Consider the following 17,884-nt stretch of genomic DNA (forward strand, 5'->3'; position numbering starts at 1 on the left):
TCCCCTTCTGTAAAATCATGCTTGACCACCTTCAAAGACATCCCTCAAAACTCAGAGTTAACCCCTCTGTCTTCTGTTCACTCTCCTCTTAATTTCTTAATTGCATTAATTGCGTGTGCGTGTGTGTGTGTGTGTGTGTGTGAGTGTATCCTTTACTGGGCTGAAAATGCCCTCGAACACAAGGCGTTCATGTCAAATGTCAACCATCACGGATCGGTCAGAACATCTACTGTTGGTCAACTGGACAACGAGCGTTTGCTGAGTGAATGTATGAAAGCAATTTGCAAACACTATAGCACTCATGCTAATTACTGCAAAGTGTCAACGGCAGTCACACACGTTAGTCATCAGTCATGACAATTATACATGTTAGTTATTATTATTTACTTGGTGGCGCAAGAGATGGCAGGCTAAATAGGAGACACGGGACTCAGGGGCTGGATAATTTTGTGTAAAGTAGGATATTTAGAGCATGGAGGCCTTGGAAAGAGAAGGAGAAGGGAAAATGGCCAAACATTCATTTTACCCACAGTATCTTTTTGCCAGGTGACTGTTTGCAGAGCTGTGAAATGTGAGGCTGTCTAATCACTGCTAGAAATCATTTTCCAGTGAAACTTGTTTCTTTGGGTCCAGCCACTCTACCCAAAGCCTCTGGGAACAGCTAGGAGGGAGAGCAAAGAGGATGGACAAGATGAGGAGGGAAGAAAAGATGTGACGTATTCCACTCCTGACCGGCCCCTTGGCCTCACCCTCCGCCTCAATTCTTTCCATCTCCGTGATGAGTATTGAAATGGATCGCTCCTACTGGGACCCACTTTTAAAGGAGGTTGAGAAAGATGAAGTGCTGCTCTCTTCTGGCAGCTTCAGCAAATCTTCACTGAGTGTTCACCATATAGTCAGTAAGTTGTGTTAAAAGTCCCCCTCCTGCAACTCACTTTGAGAAGACAGTACTACGCAAAGGCAGACTTTCTTTTAATTCAATATATTGTGGTAGCAAATAGCTCTGTCACTGAGAGTTTTTACATCTTTTAAAATTTGTTTTTAACTGTTTGCCTTTGTATTTAAATTCAGCTGCAGGAGTAGTTTTAGAAATTCTTGGGGCGGGTAAAAAGTGCTGAATCATCCAAAGGACAAGATCTCATATGTTTAGGGCATCTGCCCAGCAAATCTGAGGCAAAATAATAGAAAAAGGGAGAGAGAGATAGCAAGAAACAAAAGAGTTCAGCTTCAATAGCCTTATGCAAAATTTTGTAGAAAGAAAATCTAAATGAAGTTAAGTAAAATACAGTAGAATACGTATAGACTGTGATGTATAGCGAAACAAAATTTGCCACCCCAAAATGTCTCTTTGGTAAGTGGATTATTTCAAGCTTAAAAAAATTCAAGGCCCAAAAGATTCAGGAAGAAACTCTGACCTTTCCCCTCAATTCCTAAAAGAATGTAGTTAGAGGACCTGTCCCAGGAAGGGAGCATCACCATAGGTAAGTACAGTATGAACAGGTGTGTAGACTGAGAGGAACCAGCCAAGTCTGTTAAAATTCCTCCTTGCGTCCCAGTGTCTCCGCCTGGCCCAGCAAACATTTATTTACCAAACATCTGCTTTTCCATCTTCATGTGAACAGCCTTCATCCCCTCTGAAGCCCCAAACCACTACCCCTAACACCCTCATTTGTCTTTAGTTGAAGATGATATTTAAAGTGAGGGTTTTGACAATTTTGGTGAGGTACTCAATTTTCCTGGGTGTCTCCCTTGTATACAAGTTACTAAACTTCTGTATGAATTTTTTTTTCCTGTTACTCAATCTCATGTCCATTTAATTCTTAGACCAGCCAGAAGAACCTAAAAGGAGAGAGGAAAATCTCCTCCTCTCTGACAATATTGTGATTTATCAAAGGGAATATATATTCTTGGGCTTCATCCCTGGTCCTGGAACAGAGCTCCTAAAACCCTTGGACTTTCCTGTGATGAGAGCAATAAAGATGCTGTTTGTTAATTTAAGGTGGTTACCTTTGAACAGCACCTAAGGTGGGGGCTGGCTGCCGGTAGAGCCAGTCCTATGAGGGTTGGAACGTTCAGTCCTTGTCTCCCAATCTCCAAAGAAGGAAGAGGGAATGAAGATTGAATTCTATCACCAATGGCCAATGATCTAATCAATCATGCCTATGTAACTAAGCCTCCATTAAAACCTAGAAGGACGGGGTGTGGACAGCTTTCAGGTTGGTGAATACATGAAGATTCAGGGAGAACAGAACATTCAGAGGGCACAGATGCTTCACGCTCTCTCCTCATACTTTGCCCCACTCCTCTCTTCCATCTGGCTATTCCTGAGTTCTAACCTTTTATAATAAACTGGTAAGCCAGTAAATAAAATGTTGCTCTGAGTTCTGTGAGCTGCCCTAGCAAATAAATTAAATCCAAGGAGAGAGTTGTGGGAATCTGATTTATAGCTGGTTGGTCAGAAGCACAGGTAATAACCTGGACTTTGACTTGTGTCTGAAGTGGGACCCGTCTTATGGGACTGAGCCCTGAACCTGTGGGACCTGGTGCTCTCTCTGTGTAGACAGTGTCAGAATTGAGTTAAACTGTAGGACACCCAGCTGATGTTGGAGAATTGCTAGGTGGAGCAGGGAAAAAATCCCACACATCAGAATTTGAATTGATGAACACACATTATAGTTGGTGTCAGAAGTATAGATGTTATGTAAATTTTACATTAATTTAAAACATAAAATGTAACTGAACTATTCATGGGGGGAAAGTTTATAATCCCTTCTATTATAGATTTGAAAACTCTTATTTGCTCTAATCCCAGTTTATGTCCTTTCCTAAATATATACTTGCATCATTATGAGATAGGAAGCAGGAAGAGCACAACCTTAAAAAGAAGGACACAGCCCAAGGACACGACATAAACTGATTAGAACCAAATAGGTCCAAGATGGCAGACGAGTCGAACTTGAGCCTCAGTACACGCTCACTGTAACACGTCAGCTAAGTGACACACCCACAGGCTCCATGACAGTTCCAAGGCCAACCATAAAGGTCAAAACGTGGGCTGTGCCCCTATTTCTGGAAATCCCCTCCCCTTCCCCAAATAGCTGGAATACTCCTCCCACTCATCAGCCTATGAAATCATCCTCCCCTGTAAAAACTGACAGCTCATACCCTGGGGCCTCTCTCACCTTTGGAGATGGCCCACACTCTGTCCATGGAGCGTGTATCTCCCTGAATAAACCTTCTTTCTTTTTACCATGGCTCTCTCTTGAATTTTTTTCCTGTGTGAAGCCAAGAACCCACACTTGGCGGTCGTCTCAGGGGCTTGCCTGAGACCTGAGATGTGACCATCCTTTCTCACTCAACCCTTCTTTCCGCATCAATTAGAGTTTATCTTTCTAAAGTGGTGCGCATGATATGCTCTTTCTCCTTCTGTTAATAAAGCTGATTTTTAAAGAAATCAATGTTTAGGAGTGAGTTGAATGTGTGAGTTGCAGTCATGGTGTTACTTGCTTCAGGGGCACTTGTGTTTCAATTCCCTCCTCTAACATTTGTCTTTCCTCCTCCACCAGAAGGTAAAACTAGTTCATTAACTAGCTGGGGTGAGCATATGTGATGACTGTGCATAGAGCCACCTGTCCAGAGCCCAAACGCTTCTGAGACTTACTGTAACAGTACTAAAATGAAACGCTTATCCACTTCCATCTTTAGCTTTAATTTATTCTTCAACATAGACTGAGACCACAGACATAGAGAACAGACTTGTGGTTGCCACAGGGGTGTGGGGGTGGGGGAGGAATGGATTGGGATTTCAGGATTAGCACATGCAAACTGGTATATATAGCACAGATAAACAACAAGGTCCTACTGTATAGCACAGGGAACTCTATTCAATATCCTGTGATAAATCATATGGAATATCTATATCTATCTATCTATCTATCTATCTATCTATCTATCCATATGTAACTGAATCATTTTGCTGTACACCAGAAACTAACACAACATTGTAAATCAACTATAGTTCAATAAAATAATTTTTTTTTAAATGTAGACTAAGGCTACATTTCCAAGATGAAAAAAATACTTACCAGCCCTCAAAGAGCCTACGACCTAATGAACACAATTGTAGTCTGCATCTTTAGAATCAAAAGAGATGCTCCTTGGAAAAATCAAAAAGGGGTTCTCTGGTCAGATATATTTGAGAATCATGACATATGATATCCTCCTCTTTGCAATGTCCAATGCACATCTACAAACATAAAACTCTGATAGTAAAGGAATTTATCTAACCTGGCTTTCTCCAGACTGCTTTTCTGGGTAGCAGAACAGAGGATACATCCCTCAGACAATGTTGTCCTTTGATACAAAAATTAGGTTATTTACCATTGTGTGTGAAAATTACAAAATACAGAGGAGATAGGGAGTAAGAAGATACGTTTGGAAGGGTTGGGACAGCCTTGAAGATGGAGAGAACACACTTGAGCCCAGACTTGAAGGATGAGTCAAAGCTGCCAGAAGCCCAGGACTGAGGAGGGTATTCCAAGAAGAAGTTGTGTTAGGCAAGCCTCAGAGGCACCCCTGGGGCATTTCAAAGTGAAAAAGCAGCATGGAGAGTATGTGGGTGGGCATGAGGGATCTGGTGGAACAGTGAAGCTGAGCAGGAAGACAGGGCCAGATCATACAGGCTTTGAAATCCACGCAAAGCAATTTGCCTTCCATCCTGTAGGCAATGGGTAGACTTGACAGAATTTTGCACAGAGGGGTCAACACATGGTCACTCTTATTGGTGTGGAGGATGGATCTGAAAACAGGGGGACACCGGAGACTGGAGCTGGGGGAAGGATTGAGAGGCACTGAATCCCTCATAAAACTGCAAGGTCATCCTGCAAGCCAGTTTGGATCCAAGAAAAGCCACACCATGAAACTGCCCCAGGCTCACTTCCTCCTGCCCTCCTGCCCTGAGGCTTGTCTTGTTTCCCCACATGCGCCATGCTTTCTTAGAGGCAACGCAATGCCTTGCACTTCTTGGCTCAAATAAAATGTTAAATAAAAAGAGCCTATACATTAAATAAATAAATGACTGAAAATAGGCATGTATGCTTAAACATTCTGGTTTAAACTGTGCTTTCATATGAATTATCTAATTTCATATGGACATAGAAATCAAAATACCTGGAAATTCCATAAAGCCCGGGAAAGCCAACATTGGATGTAAGCACTTCCCACATAAGGCTTCTTCAAGGGTTCCTGTTCTATTATTGAGGTTTATATCAGAAAAGTGACAGCAGAGATTGTGTTCCTTCCTAGGCTGTATCCTGATTGGTAAGTGGTTCTGGCGGCTTCTCCTGAAAAGCCTCTCCCCCTTTCCTATGCAAAGTTGACTGAGTTGGGTAAGATACTCTTGATACCTTTTGGTCCTTCAGATAACTCCCTCCTTTTCTGGAAAGAAAGTCAGTATATGCAGCACCCCACACACTATCCCTGTCAAGACAGCTGACAACCAGGGATGATTAACTAGCTCTAATGCAGCACTTACTTTAGAAAAAAAAAAGGCTTTGAAGTGACAGTATGGTTGTTTCTCGCCCTCACCCCACCCCCTTTAAAACTTCTGCTCGTTAGACGGCTGTGGAAGCCCAGAAGCCCGATCAGTCTCACAGAATACATCATTTGTCTTCTGTGTATTGTCGGTTATATCTGCAGGCGTACTCTAGACGCTGGTGTTTATGAGTGCATATTTGTGAAGGGGATGTATTTTCTTTTTAGAATGTGGAAAGAGTGAGATGTGCTCAAGTGTTGGTATTTTCAAGTGTGCGTGCACAACGTGTGCACTGGCGCATACACACACACACACACACACACCCCCATGCCTGCACGCCTGAGATCTCACAACACCATGGTCCACAAAAGAATGATGCAACTCAGTGACACTGAGCTTCCCTCCAGAAGTTACAGTCCCAACCCCATCTCACTTTGGGAGATCCTGTCTTAGGTGGTGCCTTGTTCAGTGGAAGTCTGAGTTGCATCTGACCCTCTGCTGAGTAGCTTTTAATCTAGAAAAGTTATAAAGCAAGACCTGGAAAGTCAAAGAATGATTAAATAAATGGATGAAAGAAAATGAAGGAAGGTGAGTTTCACAAAGAGAGCAAATTCAAGAAAGACAGTTATTTATAGTAGAAAATAAAGCAGAAGTTTAGTGGATAGAACCTCCTGGACTTACACCTCATCTTCATACAGCCACTTCCTAGCTATAAACCATCAACAGGTGACAGGTTCTCCAGCCTATATTTTCTCATGAATAAAATGGAGGCAATATTACCTATTTCATAAGTAAGTTGTGAGAATAAAATTACATGATACAACATTCTGGACACTGTGCCAAGCACATAATAAGCCCTCAATGAAAACCATTTTAGAAATCTGCTGTATTGGGGAAATGTGCTTTCATCCTGAAGGGTAATGTTTACTTGCAGCACAGAATAAAGAACAAAGATTTGCCCAGCAGGTAAACTTGGTGGAGAAGCTGAAGCTCGCTAGAACTTCTTGAGTCAGGCACTCACAACATGGCTATACTTATTCTGAGTCAAGTGTAGTCTAACGCTGAACCAATATTAATGTAATGTAAACATTCCTTGCCAACCCACATGTAACTTAAGTTATAGGTAAATTTACCCACTGGTTAGGGAGTCTACTCTTTTCAGGAAAGAAGCTTAAGCCATGTGTGTTACACATGTTAATGTCAAACAAAATCAAGAAGGAATTCTTCCATTCTGCCAAGTTTTCTCTTGTCCTTCGCTTTTTTTTTGGGGGGGGTACACCAAGTTGAATCATCTGTTTTTATACACATATCCCCGTATTCCCTCCCTCCCTCGAGTCCCCCCACCCTCCCCCTCCCAGTCCTCTAAGGCATCTTCCATCCTCGAGTTGAACACCCTTTGTTATACAACAACTTCCCACTGGCTATCTATTTTTGTCCTTCGCTTTTCAATCTGCAAAACAGGGATAATGGTCCCCTTTTTCAAGGCTCAGTCTGGATTTAGAGAAATACAATGCGCGTAAAATGTCATAAATCCTACTGAAAATATCTGCATCTATTCATGAGTAATGTGGAACCCTCAGAGCCTCAGAGATCACTAGCTGTAATTTACTAACCACCCCTCCCCCACCACACACACACACACACACACACACACACACACACACACACACACGTATAGAAACGTGCATTTAGAAGTTACACAGCTTAAAATCACAAAACTAAAGTAATGAAAAGATCCAAAACCAATATCATCCAAAAAGTTTGTCCTTGGTTTCTGTAAGCGTTATGCTTACTATCCCGAACAGCATCTCTGGCGTAAAGCAGTTTTGTTTAATTCAATCCTTCCTAAAACTTAAATACAGAGTGCAGAGTGCATTTCAGACACTAGGTGGCGCCATGGGTCCACCCAGTGTTAAATTATTTTCCCAAACTACGCTGGCCAGCCCATCTAGAGCCTGACATGCATTTTAATAGTTAGAGCCTGTGACGGGGAAGGCTACTAAGATGTGATGTCTGCTAATAACTGACAGGAGAACACAAGCATAGCATTTAGATCTCAAATGGAGTTATCAATCTGTAAAACTTTAATACTATTTCAATTGTTCTCTGTGTACAACTCAGACAAGACCTAGAGTTATAAATTCATAATTTGTCCTCTAGACTTGGAGCCAAACTTCACTTTCAACTCTACTGACATTTTGAATAAATCTAGCAGCTAAATATTTTCAACTGCCTCCCAAAGCCTCTATTTTCTAAAAATAATAAATTAATTAATTAATTAATTTACATGGAATTGGAAATTCATAGATTTGCTTAAAAACACATGGTCTAAATTAATGTGACATTAAATGGATTTAAAATCTTCAGTTTCACTTCCCGAGACACATCCATATTATTGTTTGCTTAGTAAACTACACCACTCTTGGTATTTGAAGAGGAACAAATGAGGATTCCAAAAGCTACAATAAATAAAAAAAAAATAATAAAAGATATTCCATTGCCTCTGATTTTGCTTAAGAAATACTAAGCTGTGGCAACTGATCTCCATATATTGGGACTAGATTGGCACACATTCACTTGGCAAGACTGAATGTTGTTAAGATTCAGGCCTCCTTGTTTTCATAACATTTATAATGCAATATCCTTAATGCTTTCTTCATTGAAAAGGAAAAAAATAAAAATGAAAAGCAAAAACAAGTTACATGGATATAATGGGCATATAAACGTTAAATTGATATAATGGGATAAAATATCTTAATGGGCATGCTTGTGGGTAAACACACGGGCAGATAAGAAAACAAAGCCTCTCAAACTGTGGTCTGGGGAGGCTTTAAGGAAATGATGAAGTTGGCAACAAATGTATCCTGTGTCTTTGCAGCTTCCTCCCCAGCTCCAACATTTTCATTGCCTTCATTCACATTTGAACACGAGTAGGAGAGTAAAGCAGTGTTAGGGGAGGGGACAGGTGACATTCTGAACTGATACCCTCAGTCGACTTCCACTCACTCTGCTTCCAAACCACACGTGGGACCTACCAGGTAAGAAGAAATGCCAGATACAGACTCCTTCTTATATAGTAAATAACTGAATATCTGATTTCCTATTTGGAGGAGAAGGAATAATGAGTATAATCCTGTCAAGTGTTCCAAGAGGGGGTGGGAGAAACCAATCTGTCTCAGATGCTGGCAATAAAGAGATGCACTGTACAGAGGATTTAAAGTCAGTAAAAGAACTGACTAAAAATCTGTCTGCTCTTTAGTTACACCACATGCCAGCAGTTCTATACGAGGTCAGTGATAGGGGGTGGACAGAACCATTCCCTCCATGCCCATCCCTTTTGAAATATCACTGACTACAGTGACTCTTCTTAGGACTTGCCAGCAAGCAGGAAAGTTGCATTTTGGAAGAAGCAAAAGCTATAAGGGAAAGAACTCTTATTTTTCTAACAGGTAATGTCTGTCCAGGACTTCACGAACATACATCTTATTAATCCTCAACAACAGCCATACAAGGCAGATAATACTGCCCCCATTGTTTACAGACGAGAAAACACTCCGAGAAGTTGAGCAATGTATTCAAGGTCACACAGTGACCAACGGATGGAGCCAGGATTCTAATGGAAGTTTTATGTCCTCTAAACTTCACATTTTCAACCAGCTGAGTAATTGGAATCATAGACTGACATTTAATAGGTACAAAACCTGGACAAACTATATAACCTCACTGTAGTATCCTTGGTTGTAATTAATGGCGCAATAATGGGGTAGGAGTGTAGAAAGCACACCTGCAACGCTGTAAGGAAGATCTCGGCACCGGGACGTGCACAATAAGCTCATCAGAGATGACAGTGAATAGTGTGTAATTTTCATCATGCAAACTTCATCTAAGAACCTAGAGAACCTTTCATCCCTTCCATGTGTTAAAGAATGCTGGACTAGGGACTTCCCTGGCGCTCCAGGGGTTAAGACTCCCCGCTTCCACTGCAGGGGACACAGGTTTGATCCCTGGTTGGGAAACTAAGATCCCGCATGTGGCACGGCCACCGGAAGGAAGGAAGGAAAGAAAGAAAGGAAGAAGAAAGAAAAAAAGAAAGAAAGAAAGAAAGAAAGAAAGAAAGAAAGAAAGAAAGAAAGAGAAAAAGAAAGAAAGAGAAAGAGAAAGAAAGAAGAAAGAGAGAGAGAAAGAGAAAGGAAGAAAGGAAGAAAAAAGAAAGAAGGAAAGAAAGAAAGAAAGAGAGAGAAAGAAAGAAAGGAAGGAAGGAAGGAAGGAAGGAAGGAAGGAAGGAAGAAAGAAAGAAAGAAAGAAAGAAAGAAAGAAAGAAAGAAAGAAAGAAAAGAAAGAAAGAAAGAAAGAAAGAAAAGAAAGAAAAAAGAAAGAAAGAAAAGAATGCTGGACTATATACCTAAGCAATTTCACACTTTTGCCTGTAGCCCTGGATGGTTAAGTTGACAATTCTGACACTGAGGAGGACACACAGGTACGGGGGACTAGGCAGAGTCAGAGGCCGGCATCTTCAGAGTCCGTTTGCCCCCATCTCCACCCGTATTTGTCAATTTGTTCAAGATTTCCCAGAGAACATCCTTTTGTTTTATTACCCTCTGCCTCCTACTCAAGGGGCATCAATGCAAGATTATTGGGTGGGGGGTTTAGAATGGGGGCAAAAAAATGGGTTTGTTTAGTTTCATTCTACTGTCTTGGAGTTGTTGAGAGACTGGTCATGAGACTACTGGCCTTTAAAAAGTGACCCCAAATATTCTGCTACTTGAAATAGACAACAGTTAACAAGCACACGATGTCTACATAACATCAGAATTTGTCAATTCAGCTTGTGGTCTGTCATAGAAAGCAGTTTGAGTTTCTACCATCCGGTCTACAGCCATACCACCCTGAACGCACCCAATCTTGTCTGAATTCTTTGTAAGCAAGTGGAAATTAAATCATGCCAACATTTCATGACACATGTTACTGGATTTGGCTATTATTTAAAGGTAATAACGAAATCTTGTTTCTTCTTTAAATATGACACTAATTATAGGGAGCCCCACAAAATACTAAAGCTAAATTTTTATACATCCACAGGACAGAACTGTAGAGGGCATACATAAGACAATGCTTTTGTTTCCTCTTTGGCACCGGCATTATTTTAATGCAATGATACCATAATATATAGCAATAGATCAACATAACCACTAACATTCCTATTTGCAATATGAATTTATTTCACTTTTCACAAGCCTGGATCCAATCTCTTTGGCAAATAACATTATTATAACAAATAACTATAATTTTTCTGTAACATAATCTTTGTTAACATAACATTTTATTTTACAATTTGAAGTTCGTACAGGTAAACCCTTCTCCAACAAGATGCTGACATTGCATTGTAAACTTAGTAGGGTTTCCCAAGCCCCCCATTGGGCTTTTACAAGCTTGGAAATATATGTCAGGTTAACTTGTATGCAGAATGAAACAAACAACAGGAGTCATTTAAAAACCTATTGCACAGCCTGGAGGAAGCTCTGTGGTGGTGGGGAACTCTGTACGAAGAATGATGTGAGTTCAGCTTTCCCTGATTGGCTGTATGTTCTGTTTCTGTTTATTATTGTTTTTTTTTTTTTAATTGGTTATTTTGTTGTTGTTGTTTTCTTACCATTTCCATCATATAATGTAACCCTGAGCATACGATCAAACCAACCGTGTAAAAGTACAAATGCAATGTAAACATTCTCTTAATTCAGGTCTGATAGGATCTGGAATATCACTGGGTCTCAAAAAAGGATTTGTTCAACACCTGAGCAAGGGATGGTAGAAAAGGGGCCCTGCTTCACCTTAAGTTGGGGTGCCCCGTGTTCCCCTTCCACATCCTCCGTTCCTTCCTTTTCCTAACACTGTCTTCTCTCATCAAACACAGAACCTCGGCTACGAGATGGGAGCACTTGACAATGTATACACAATGGACGAGAGGAAACCCCACTACACATATGTTCCAGGACGCAGGGCTGGAGTAGAGCAACTGTGGCCTTGGCAAAACAGGTCACAAAGACACTAACGGCAGCACAGGATTCTAAAGGGGATCGAAGCTCTTCTACTCTCAGAGCTTGCAAGGCAAGGGATGCCCTACCCAGGATCAAGTCATTAGCCACTGCAGTCGCTGACCTAGCACACACCCTGAAAAGAATTCAGGGTGAAGATCAGGATGAGGCACTCTGTGCCCTGCGAAAACAGGCAAAACACGCCCTTAGATAGTTAGAAGTACTTCAAGAGAAATTTTTTATGAACCTGGATTCTTGCATCTTCACATACTTTGAAGAAAAGCCATAAAATCATTAACTGAGATACCTGTTCTTCGTGACAAGCAGTAGTGATGCTCTACTGAGACGTGTGCCTGACGGCATGCGCCCCTCTGCCAAAATCACAGACATACTGGCCTCTCTCCTCACCTCGCTGGAGCAGCTCCTCAGAGCAACCTGAGAAGCTATAGTTTCCAGGCTAGAGTCCTCAGTAAGTACCCGAATACAACTGAAAGTCCCAGCTCTCACATTGTGTGTTGTTTTCATTTCAGATGATAGGTTTGTTTTTATTTTTCTACCTGATCCAATGCACAGAAGCTGAAATTGAATAAGAACATATCTTTTAAGTTTACATTATTGAGAAATGTGGGCAGGCATTGAGTGGATGAAATTAGAATTCCTTTCTACGTCCTTATTTGAGTATTTATGTTACTATACTCTATACCCCTTTGTCTTTAGTTTTCCTCATGCTCTCCAGGCTCCTCCAAGTTTTGTGTGCAAATGTCCTGATTGTTTGAGAGTTACAAAAGCCCAGAACTCACACACAGGCTGAGAAAGAGCACTGGTCTTCTCAAAGCTTTAAGGCAAAGCACTACTGAGGCTGTGGGAATATCAAAGCATCCCACTACTCTGAAGGTATTAAAGACCAAGTGAAAAGACAAAATTAGATTATGTGGGAAAAACATTTTTTTGAGGATATATAGAAAGAGACATTTATCATGAGGTATTTAGTAAGTCAACCAAAGTCACTGAGTGTCACACTCTAAACTGGGCAAAGTCCTTGTCACAGAATCCATTTATATCCTAAATCTTAGTCTTTCACATATACTGATCCCTAAGGTCTATCTTTGGATGATCTAGCTTCCTTTTTTAAAGGTATCTAGAAAACAATTTTGATACCCAGGCACATCCAGAAACACACCCTGGACATGCGTCAAGCTATGGATGCAAATACATTCTTCCATTATCTAGGAAAGCTGGCCAGATGCTGGCGTGCAGACACAGCCATGGAACCCATGGGAAAAGAGAAGGCATTCTGCTCTGCAGGAACCCAGGCGGCTCTCATTAGGCCCCAGCAGGGCCATCAAGCAAAAGGAGGATGTTAGGAGCTTGGAGGGAGTCCAGAGGACTGCCATCAAAAGAAATAAACGTTTGAGAAATAATCCTGAAGAGGCAAGTTGAAAGGAACTGGGTTGTTTGCCTGGATAACAGCTTGTAAGCACACAGCAGGGACCAGCCTAGGCAAGGCCTCTACTGGGTGGTGAGACGGCAGCTCTCAAACCACACGGGACCCATGGGACAAGAGACAATGGCTTCCGGGGCGGGGGAGAGATTCTTAAATTTCTAGAGAAATTTTGGGCTCTCAGATTTCAAAATATATGCCCAAAGGAAATGACAGATGGTCTTTTGTTACCCCCTCCCAAAATCCAGGATAATCAGGGATAGGCTAGTTTAGAATAATTAACAAAACTCAGAGAGAAGGTGAGTTCTCAGTTCAACACGTAGATCACCATTACTTCTGTGATTCCCTGATTTGGCGTGGGGAGCTGTTATTTAAAAAATGTGAAGTGTGTGTGTTTGTGAGTGAGTGATTATGTGTGTATGTGTGTGTGTGTGAGTGTGTGTGTGATAGAAGATGTGGTTCTCATGTCCTTCCTTCCCAGAAAAATAAGTACAAATATCTCTTGGGAACATTTTTCCACAGAGAGCTGGCACTTTTGCTGGAGACACACCTTAGCTGATCCTTTCTTAAAGGACAGCCTGGCTTTCTCATTGCCCTGCTCCTTAGTATCTGTTCCTTCACCTGCTGCAGTAAGACTAGAGATGACCCCATCTCCAGTGGAATGGGGGTCACTGACCACACAGGCCAGAGATGGAGGGATTACATGGACACCATATGCTGTCTATAAAAGCACTCACACTTCTTTCTTCTGAACACATGGCTTTCTACTTCACCACAGAAGAAAAAAAAAAAAAAACAGAATGTGATGTTCTCCAAGTTCAAAATATGACTTTTATACACTTTTGCTTTTATAAATAAGAAAAGAAAATAGCTTTCTCAAGGCAGCTGCAGAAATTCAATCTAATTTCCAAAGATGCATCATGACAAATGCCAAAATATGTGGCTGCATTGCTATAAAATTCCAAGGAAATGTCACTTTCTCCTAATTGCCCCGTGACTGCTCTATTTATTTAGGAGTGAATTAAGAAAGAAAAGATCTATTTTTCATCTCTCTGAGCTTCAGAGAGTATTATGCATTGTGTAAAAAGCTCTAAATGCTTTGGAACTCATACTGCTTTCCTGAGCGTCCCATTTTCTCTTACATATTTTAAAGTTCCAGTCAGATGAGATTATACACGTCTACAAATCTTGTGTCTTCTATATTACCTGAAGCCAAAACAGACTGCATAGCCAAGCAAACATTACCTCCACTTTTATTTTTACACAAATGCCCTTGGTGGGGAGTCACTAGGAGCCCCGGGCTTCTGTGCGGGTCAGTTAATCACCACTGTCCCCAGATTCTTTAGGGGCACTCCATTACCATTGGCCTAACCTCCTGGGGGTGAGCATCAGTCCCTTCTGGCCACCTCTGCCCATCTCTGCTGGAGTAACCTCAGTCCTTTCTGTCTCCTGCAATACTTCTTAGAAAGCTTCAACCATGATCTGAAGTGGTGAGTGAAAAACTAGCACTGAGGGGAAGGAAAAGAGATAAGATGTGAACAACCTGGAACAAAAACAACACACAGTTCCTTCTCTATGAGCAGAAACTCCCATAATATGGCTTCTTAAAGCCAGGCTCCTCAGTAGACAAGCATTACTGGCGTTATTTCAGTGATTGCTGTTGTTTGTTTGAAACCGATCACATGGTCTTCCAAAGATTTCCTAGTAAGAAGTCTATTCATCTTCTATTAAGCATTCTGTATTTTAACAGCTATCAGAAATCCTGGTGTCAGTAAAACACCTTTAAAAAAAAGTGACCAAAGCAATTATCTGTTTGATCATGCTATTCCCTATCCTAGTTTGTGTATGAATATTCAGTGTGTTTAAATGTCTTTCACCACTGCCTTGGGTGACCGAGCCAAGGGCAGGGTCATCCTGGTTGTAACTTAAGGAGACATCTCAGTCAAGAGCATAGGAATTAGGTGAAAAGAGGGTCTTCAATAAGTACCCAATGACTTTAGTTCAATTACAAGTTGTAGGAATGCAGACCAAGGTTCTTCTGAGCCATGGTTACCCTGTTAGCACCAGGATATGGGAAGAGGAGAATACTACATCTGGTCACAAACCACAGGAGAGAGACTCCGAGGCCAGCCTTCTAATTTGCAGCCTTGACAGCCCATCTATGATAGGGCTGTGTGCCAGAATTTCTCCTGGTTGGAGAGAAAAAGTGCAGCACATAAGTAACAAGAGGGGCTTTCTCCTGTTGCTGTATTTTGAAGAATGAAGAACATCCCACCAGGTAAGTGAAGAGCTGATGGTGCAAAGACACAAAGATTGTACCTTGTTTCTGTTCTGTCAGTTACCCCAGGAACCTGCTTTCATTGAGAACTGAAGGGGCTTATGATGAAACAACTATAAAGATAATTAGGAAAAAACACAAATCCTCTCTGTGATACCAAGGTAATGTAATAGCAAGGTATGTATACTTGGAAAACTGATTGCATTAATGCAATCCTTTGCCAGTTAGCTAAAACTCTCTCCTTTCTGTATCCAATTTTTTAAGCTTTAAAAATCATTAAATGTGATATTTTGAAATAGCATTAATCAACTAAGATGGTAATTTATCTTAAAGAGGTTAATTGTCTATTTATTTATTCATTGTCTTATTGTTTCTACTTCTTTTATACCCAAAAAGTGTTTGAGGTGGATTCATTTAGTTACAAAGGCATTTAAAATTTTAAATTAAGACACAAGAAATTCTAAATGGCACTTGAGATGTTCTCGAGAGAAGGCTCTCATCTTTTGTGTTTGCAGATATCTTGTATATTCACACATCAAATCCTATGAATATTTAAGCCAGACCACAATACTTTTTAAAGCACCCTGTCTCCCATTAGAAAAAAAAATGCAATTATTCTGCTTGGCTATGTTTTTAAAATAGCTTGACATTTTAAATAATTGGTGAATATGTACTTTGCTAATCAGTAGTGGACAGTTCCCATGGAGGTATCATTGCTAGTTTTATAATTTACAATTTCAGAAGAGTTTTATGAAACCTAAGATTAAAGCTGGGAAGCAGAGAGAAACCACTCAAGGACAGCATTATCCTACTTAACACTCATAATATTTAACAGTAAAAACAATTAAGCTTCACAAATTAAGTCATTGTATTGAATTCCTATTGGATGAGTTATAGACAAAGCATTTATGTGTAATGATTTTTCCCCATTCTATATCCCCCATACACAACCATGTACCCAAATGAACATCAGAGCAACATATTGTACTATAAAGGATTAAGCGATATTGTAGCTTATGCCTTTATTTCTTGTATCTTTTCTCCAAATGATAATAGAGACCTCATTTACCATGCATAAATACTTACATTCCCTTACTGAGAACATTTCTGATATTGTTGGTATAAGAGGGAAAAGTCATTTATTTAAAGATTGCCTTATTAATCTACAGTGTTTGGTAAATACCTAGATTATCTGGTTGGTCAATTTGTCTTTATGGCCTAAGAAAAAAGACTAGCTGCCATGTTTAATCCAAATGAGTTGGTATATGAATATTTATAAGGACATCGATATTCACTGTGTTTTACAATCATGCTCCAAGCTAAATAAAAATAAAAGTAAAACGGCTACAAACATTACAGTATAATAGGATAAGAACTAAACAATATGTACAAATTCATTGACAACATCTGTGCAAGTGTTGTGGACAAAACATTTAAAAAGAAATCTACATAAAACAAAGTCGATAAATTTATCAAATGTTGATAAATTTTCAGAGACAGTATAAAAGTACACACAACATGGAAGAGAGAAAGAATTTTAAAAAAAATAACCACTAAGCCAATACATAGACTACAAATTTACATTTATATTACAGAACGATGGAAACCAGAGACAAAAACGATTTGATAACAAACAGCAAAGAAAGCTGCACCAATCACAGAGAAGAAGACTTTCCTTTTTGGATGAAAACATAGATGGCCACAGTTCATCTCCCCCACCCATACACACATAGGAAAATAAAAGCAAACACAAAAGTTGTTACAGCAACACGACAGACAGAGGTGGAAAGCGTTTGGCATGTCGCATCACAGGAAGTCAATCACGATTGGCTAACGATGATGGTACCTGGCTCTGTTGCAGGTCACTGGCTTGCCTGAGAGGAGTAACGGATGGAGGGGGCACACCTGATGTGGATGCGGACCGGCCTAGTTTGCAGCTTACTTTCGGTTCTGTGAACAAGGGGGAAAGACAAAGCATTAGTTGAGCAAAGTCTGCAGTGATGAACCGGCTCCCAGGCTTTCCTTTTGGTTTTGCTACACGTTCTTTTTTGTGTTCATTTTTTGTTTGTTTTTATTTATTTATTTTTATTTGTTTTATTTATTTTTTCGATCTTTATTGGAGTATAATAGTTTTACACTGTTGTGCCAGTTTTTACTGTATAACAAAGCAAATCAGCTGCATTTATACATATACCCCATATCCCCTCCCTCTTAAGCATCCTTCCCACCCTCCCTATCCCACTTCTCTAGGTCATCAGGAATCACTGAGTTGATCTCCCTATGTTAGGCAGTTCCTTCCCACTAGCTCTCTATTTTATATTTGGTAGTGTATAAACGTCAATACACGTTCTTTTAATGCACTGAATTCTTCTGATGTTTGCTAATCATTGGCAGGTGATGAAACAATTTCATGACAATTGATTCTAAAATAAGCTTTGTTCACAGATCAGTTCCTGGGCATAAAGAACAAACCATTTAAGTTCTAGGCCTTGTTCCCTTGCATACTTACCGCATTTAGAGTGAGTTTCTATAAAGTGATTATTGGAGCAATGACCTCCCAATGGGGAAAAAGCTAGTGACATGACGACTTTTGGTCCTTC

The 17,884-nt window shown here is 40.4% G+C and overlaps 1 protein-coding gene across 1 annotated transcript in view; it reads right to left on the reverse strand.

Annotated features, from left to right (window-relative positions):
• NYAP2 (neuronal tyrosine-phosphorylated phosphoinositide-3-kinase adaptor 2) overlaps positions 1-17,884 on the reverse strand; it is a 258,793-nt gene that overhangs the window by 36,281 nt on the left and 204,628 nt on the right. Inside the window, exon 5 of the mRNA XM_057747087.1 lies at positions 17,131-17,234. Within this exon, the coding sequence (XP_057603070.1) occupies positions 17,131-17,234 (104 nt within the window). The remainder of the gene's footprint in view (positions 1-17,130; positions 17,235-17,884) is intronic.

Source organism: Hippopotamus amphibius, chromosome 8, assembly GCF_030028045.1.
Source record: "Hippopotamus amphibius kiboko isolate mHipAmp2 chromosome 8, mHipAmp2.hap2, whole genome shotgun sequence".
In the NCBI taxonomy this organism is placed as follows: Eukaryota; Metazoa; Chordata; class Mammalia; order Artiodactyla; family Hippopotamidae; genus Hippopotamus; species Hippopotamus amphibius.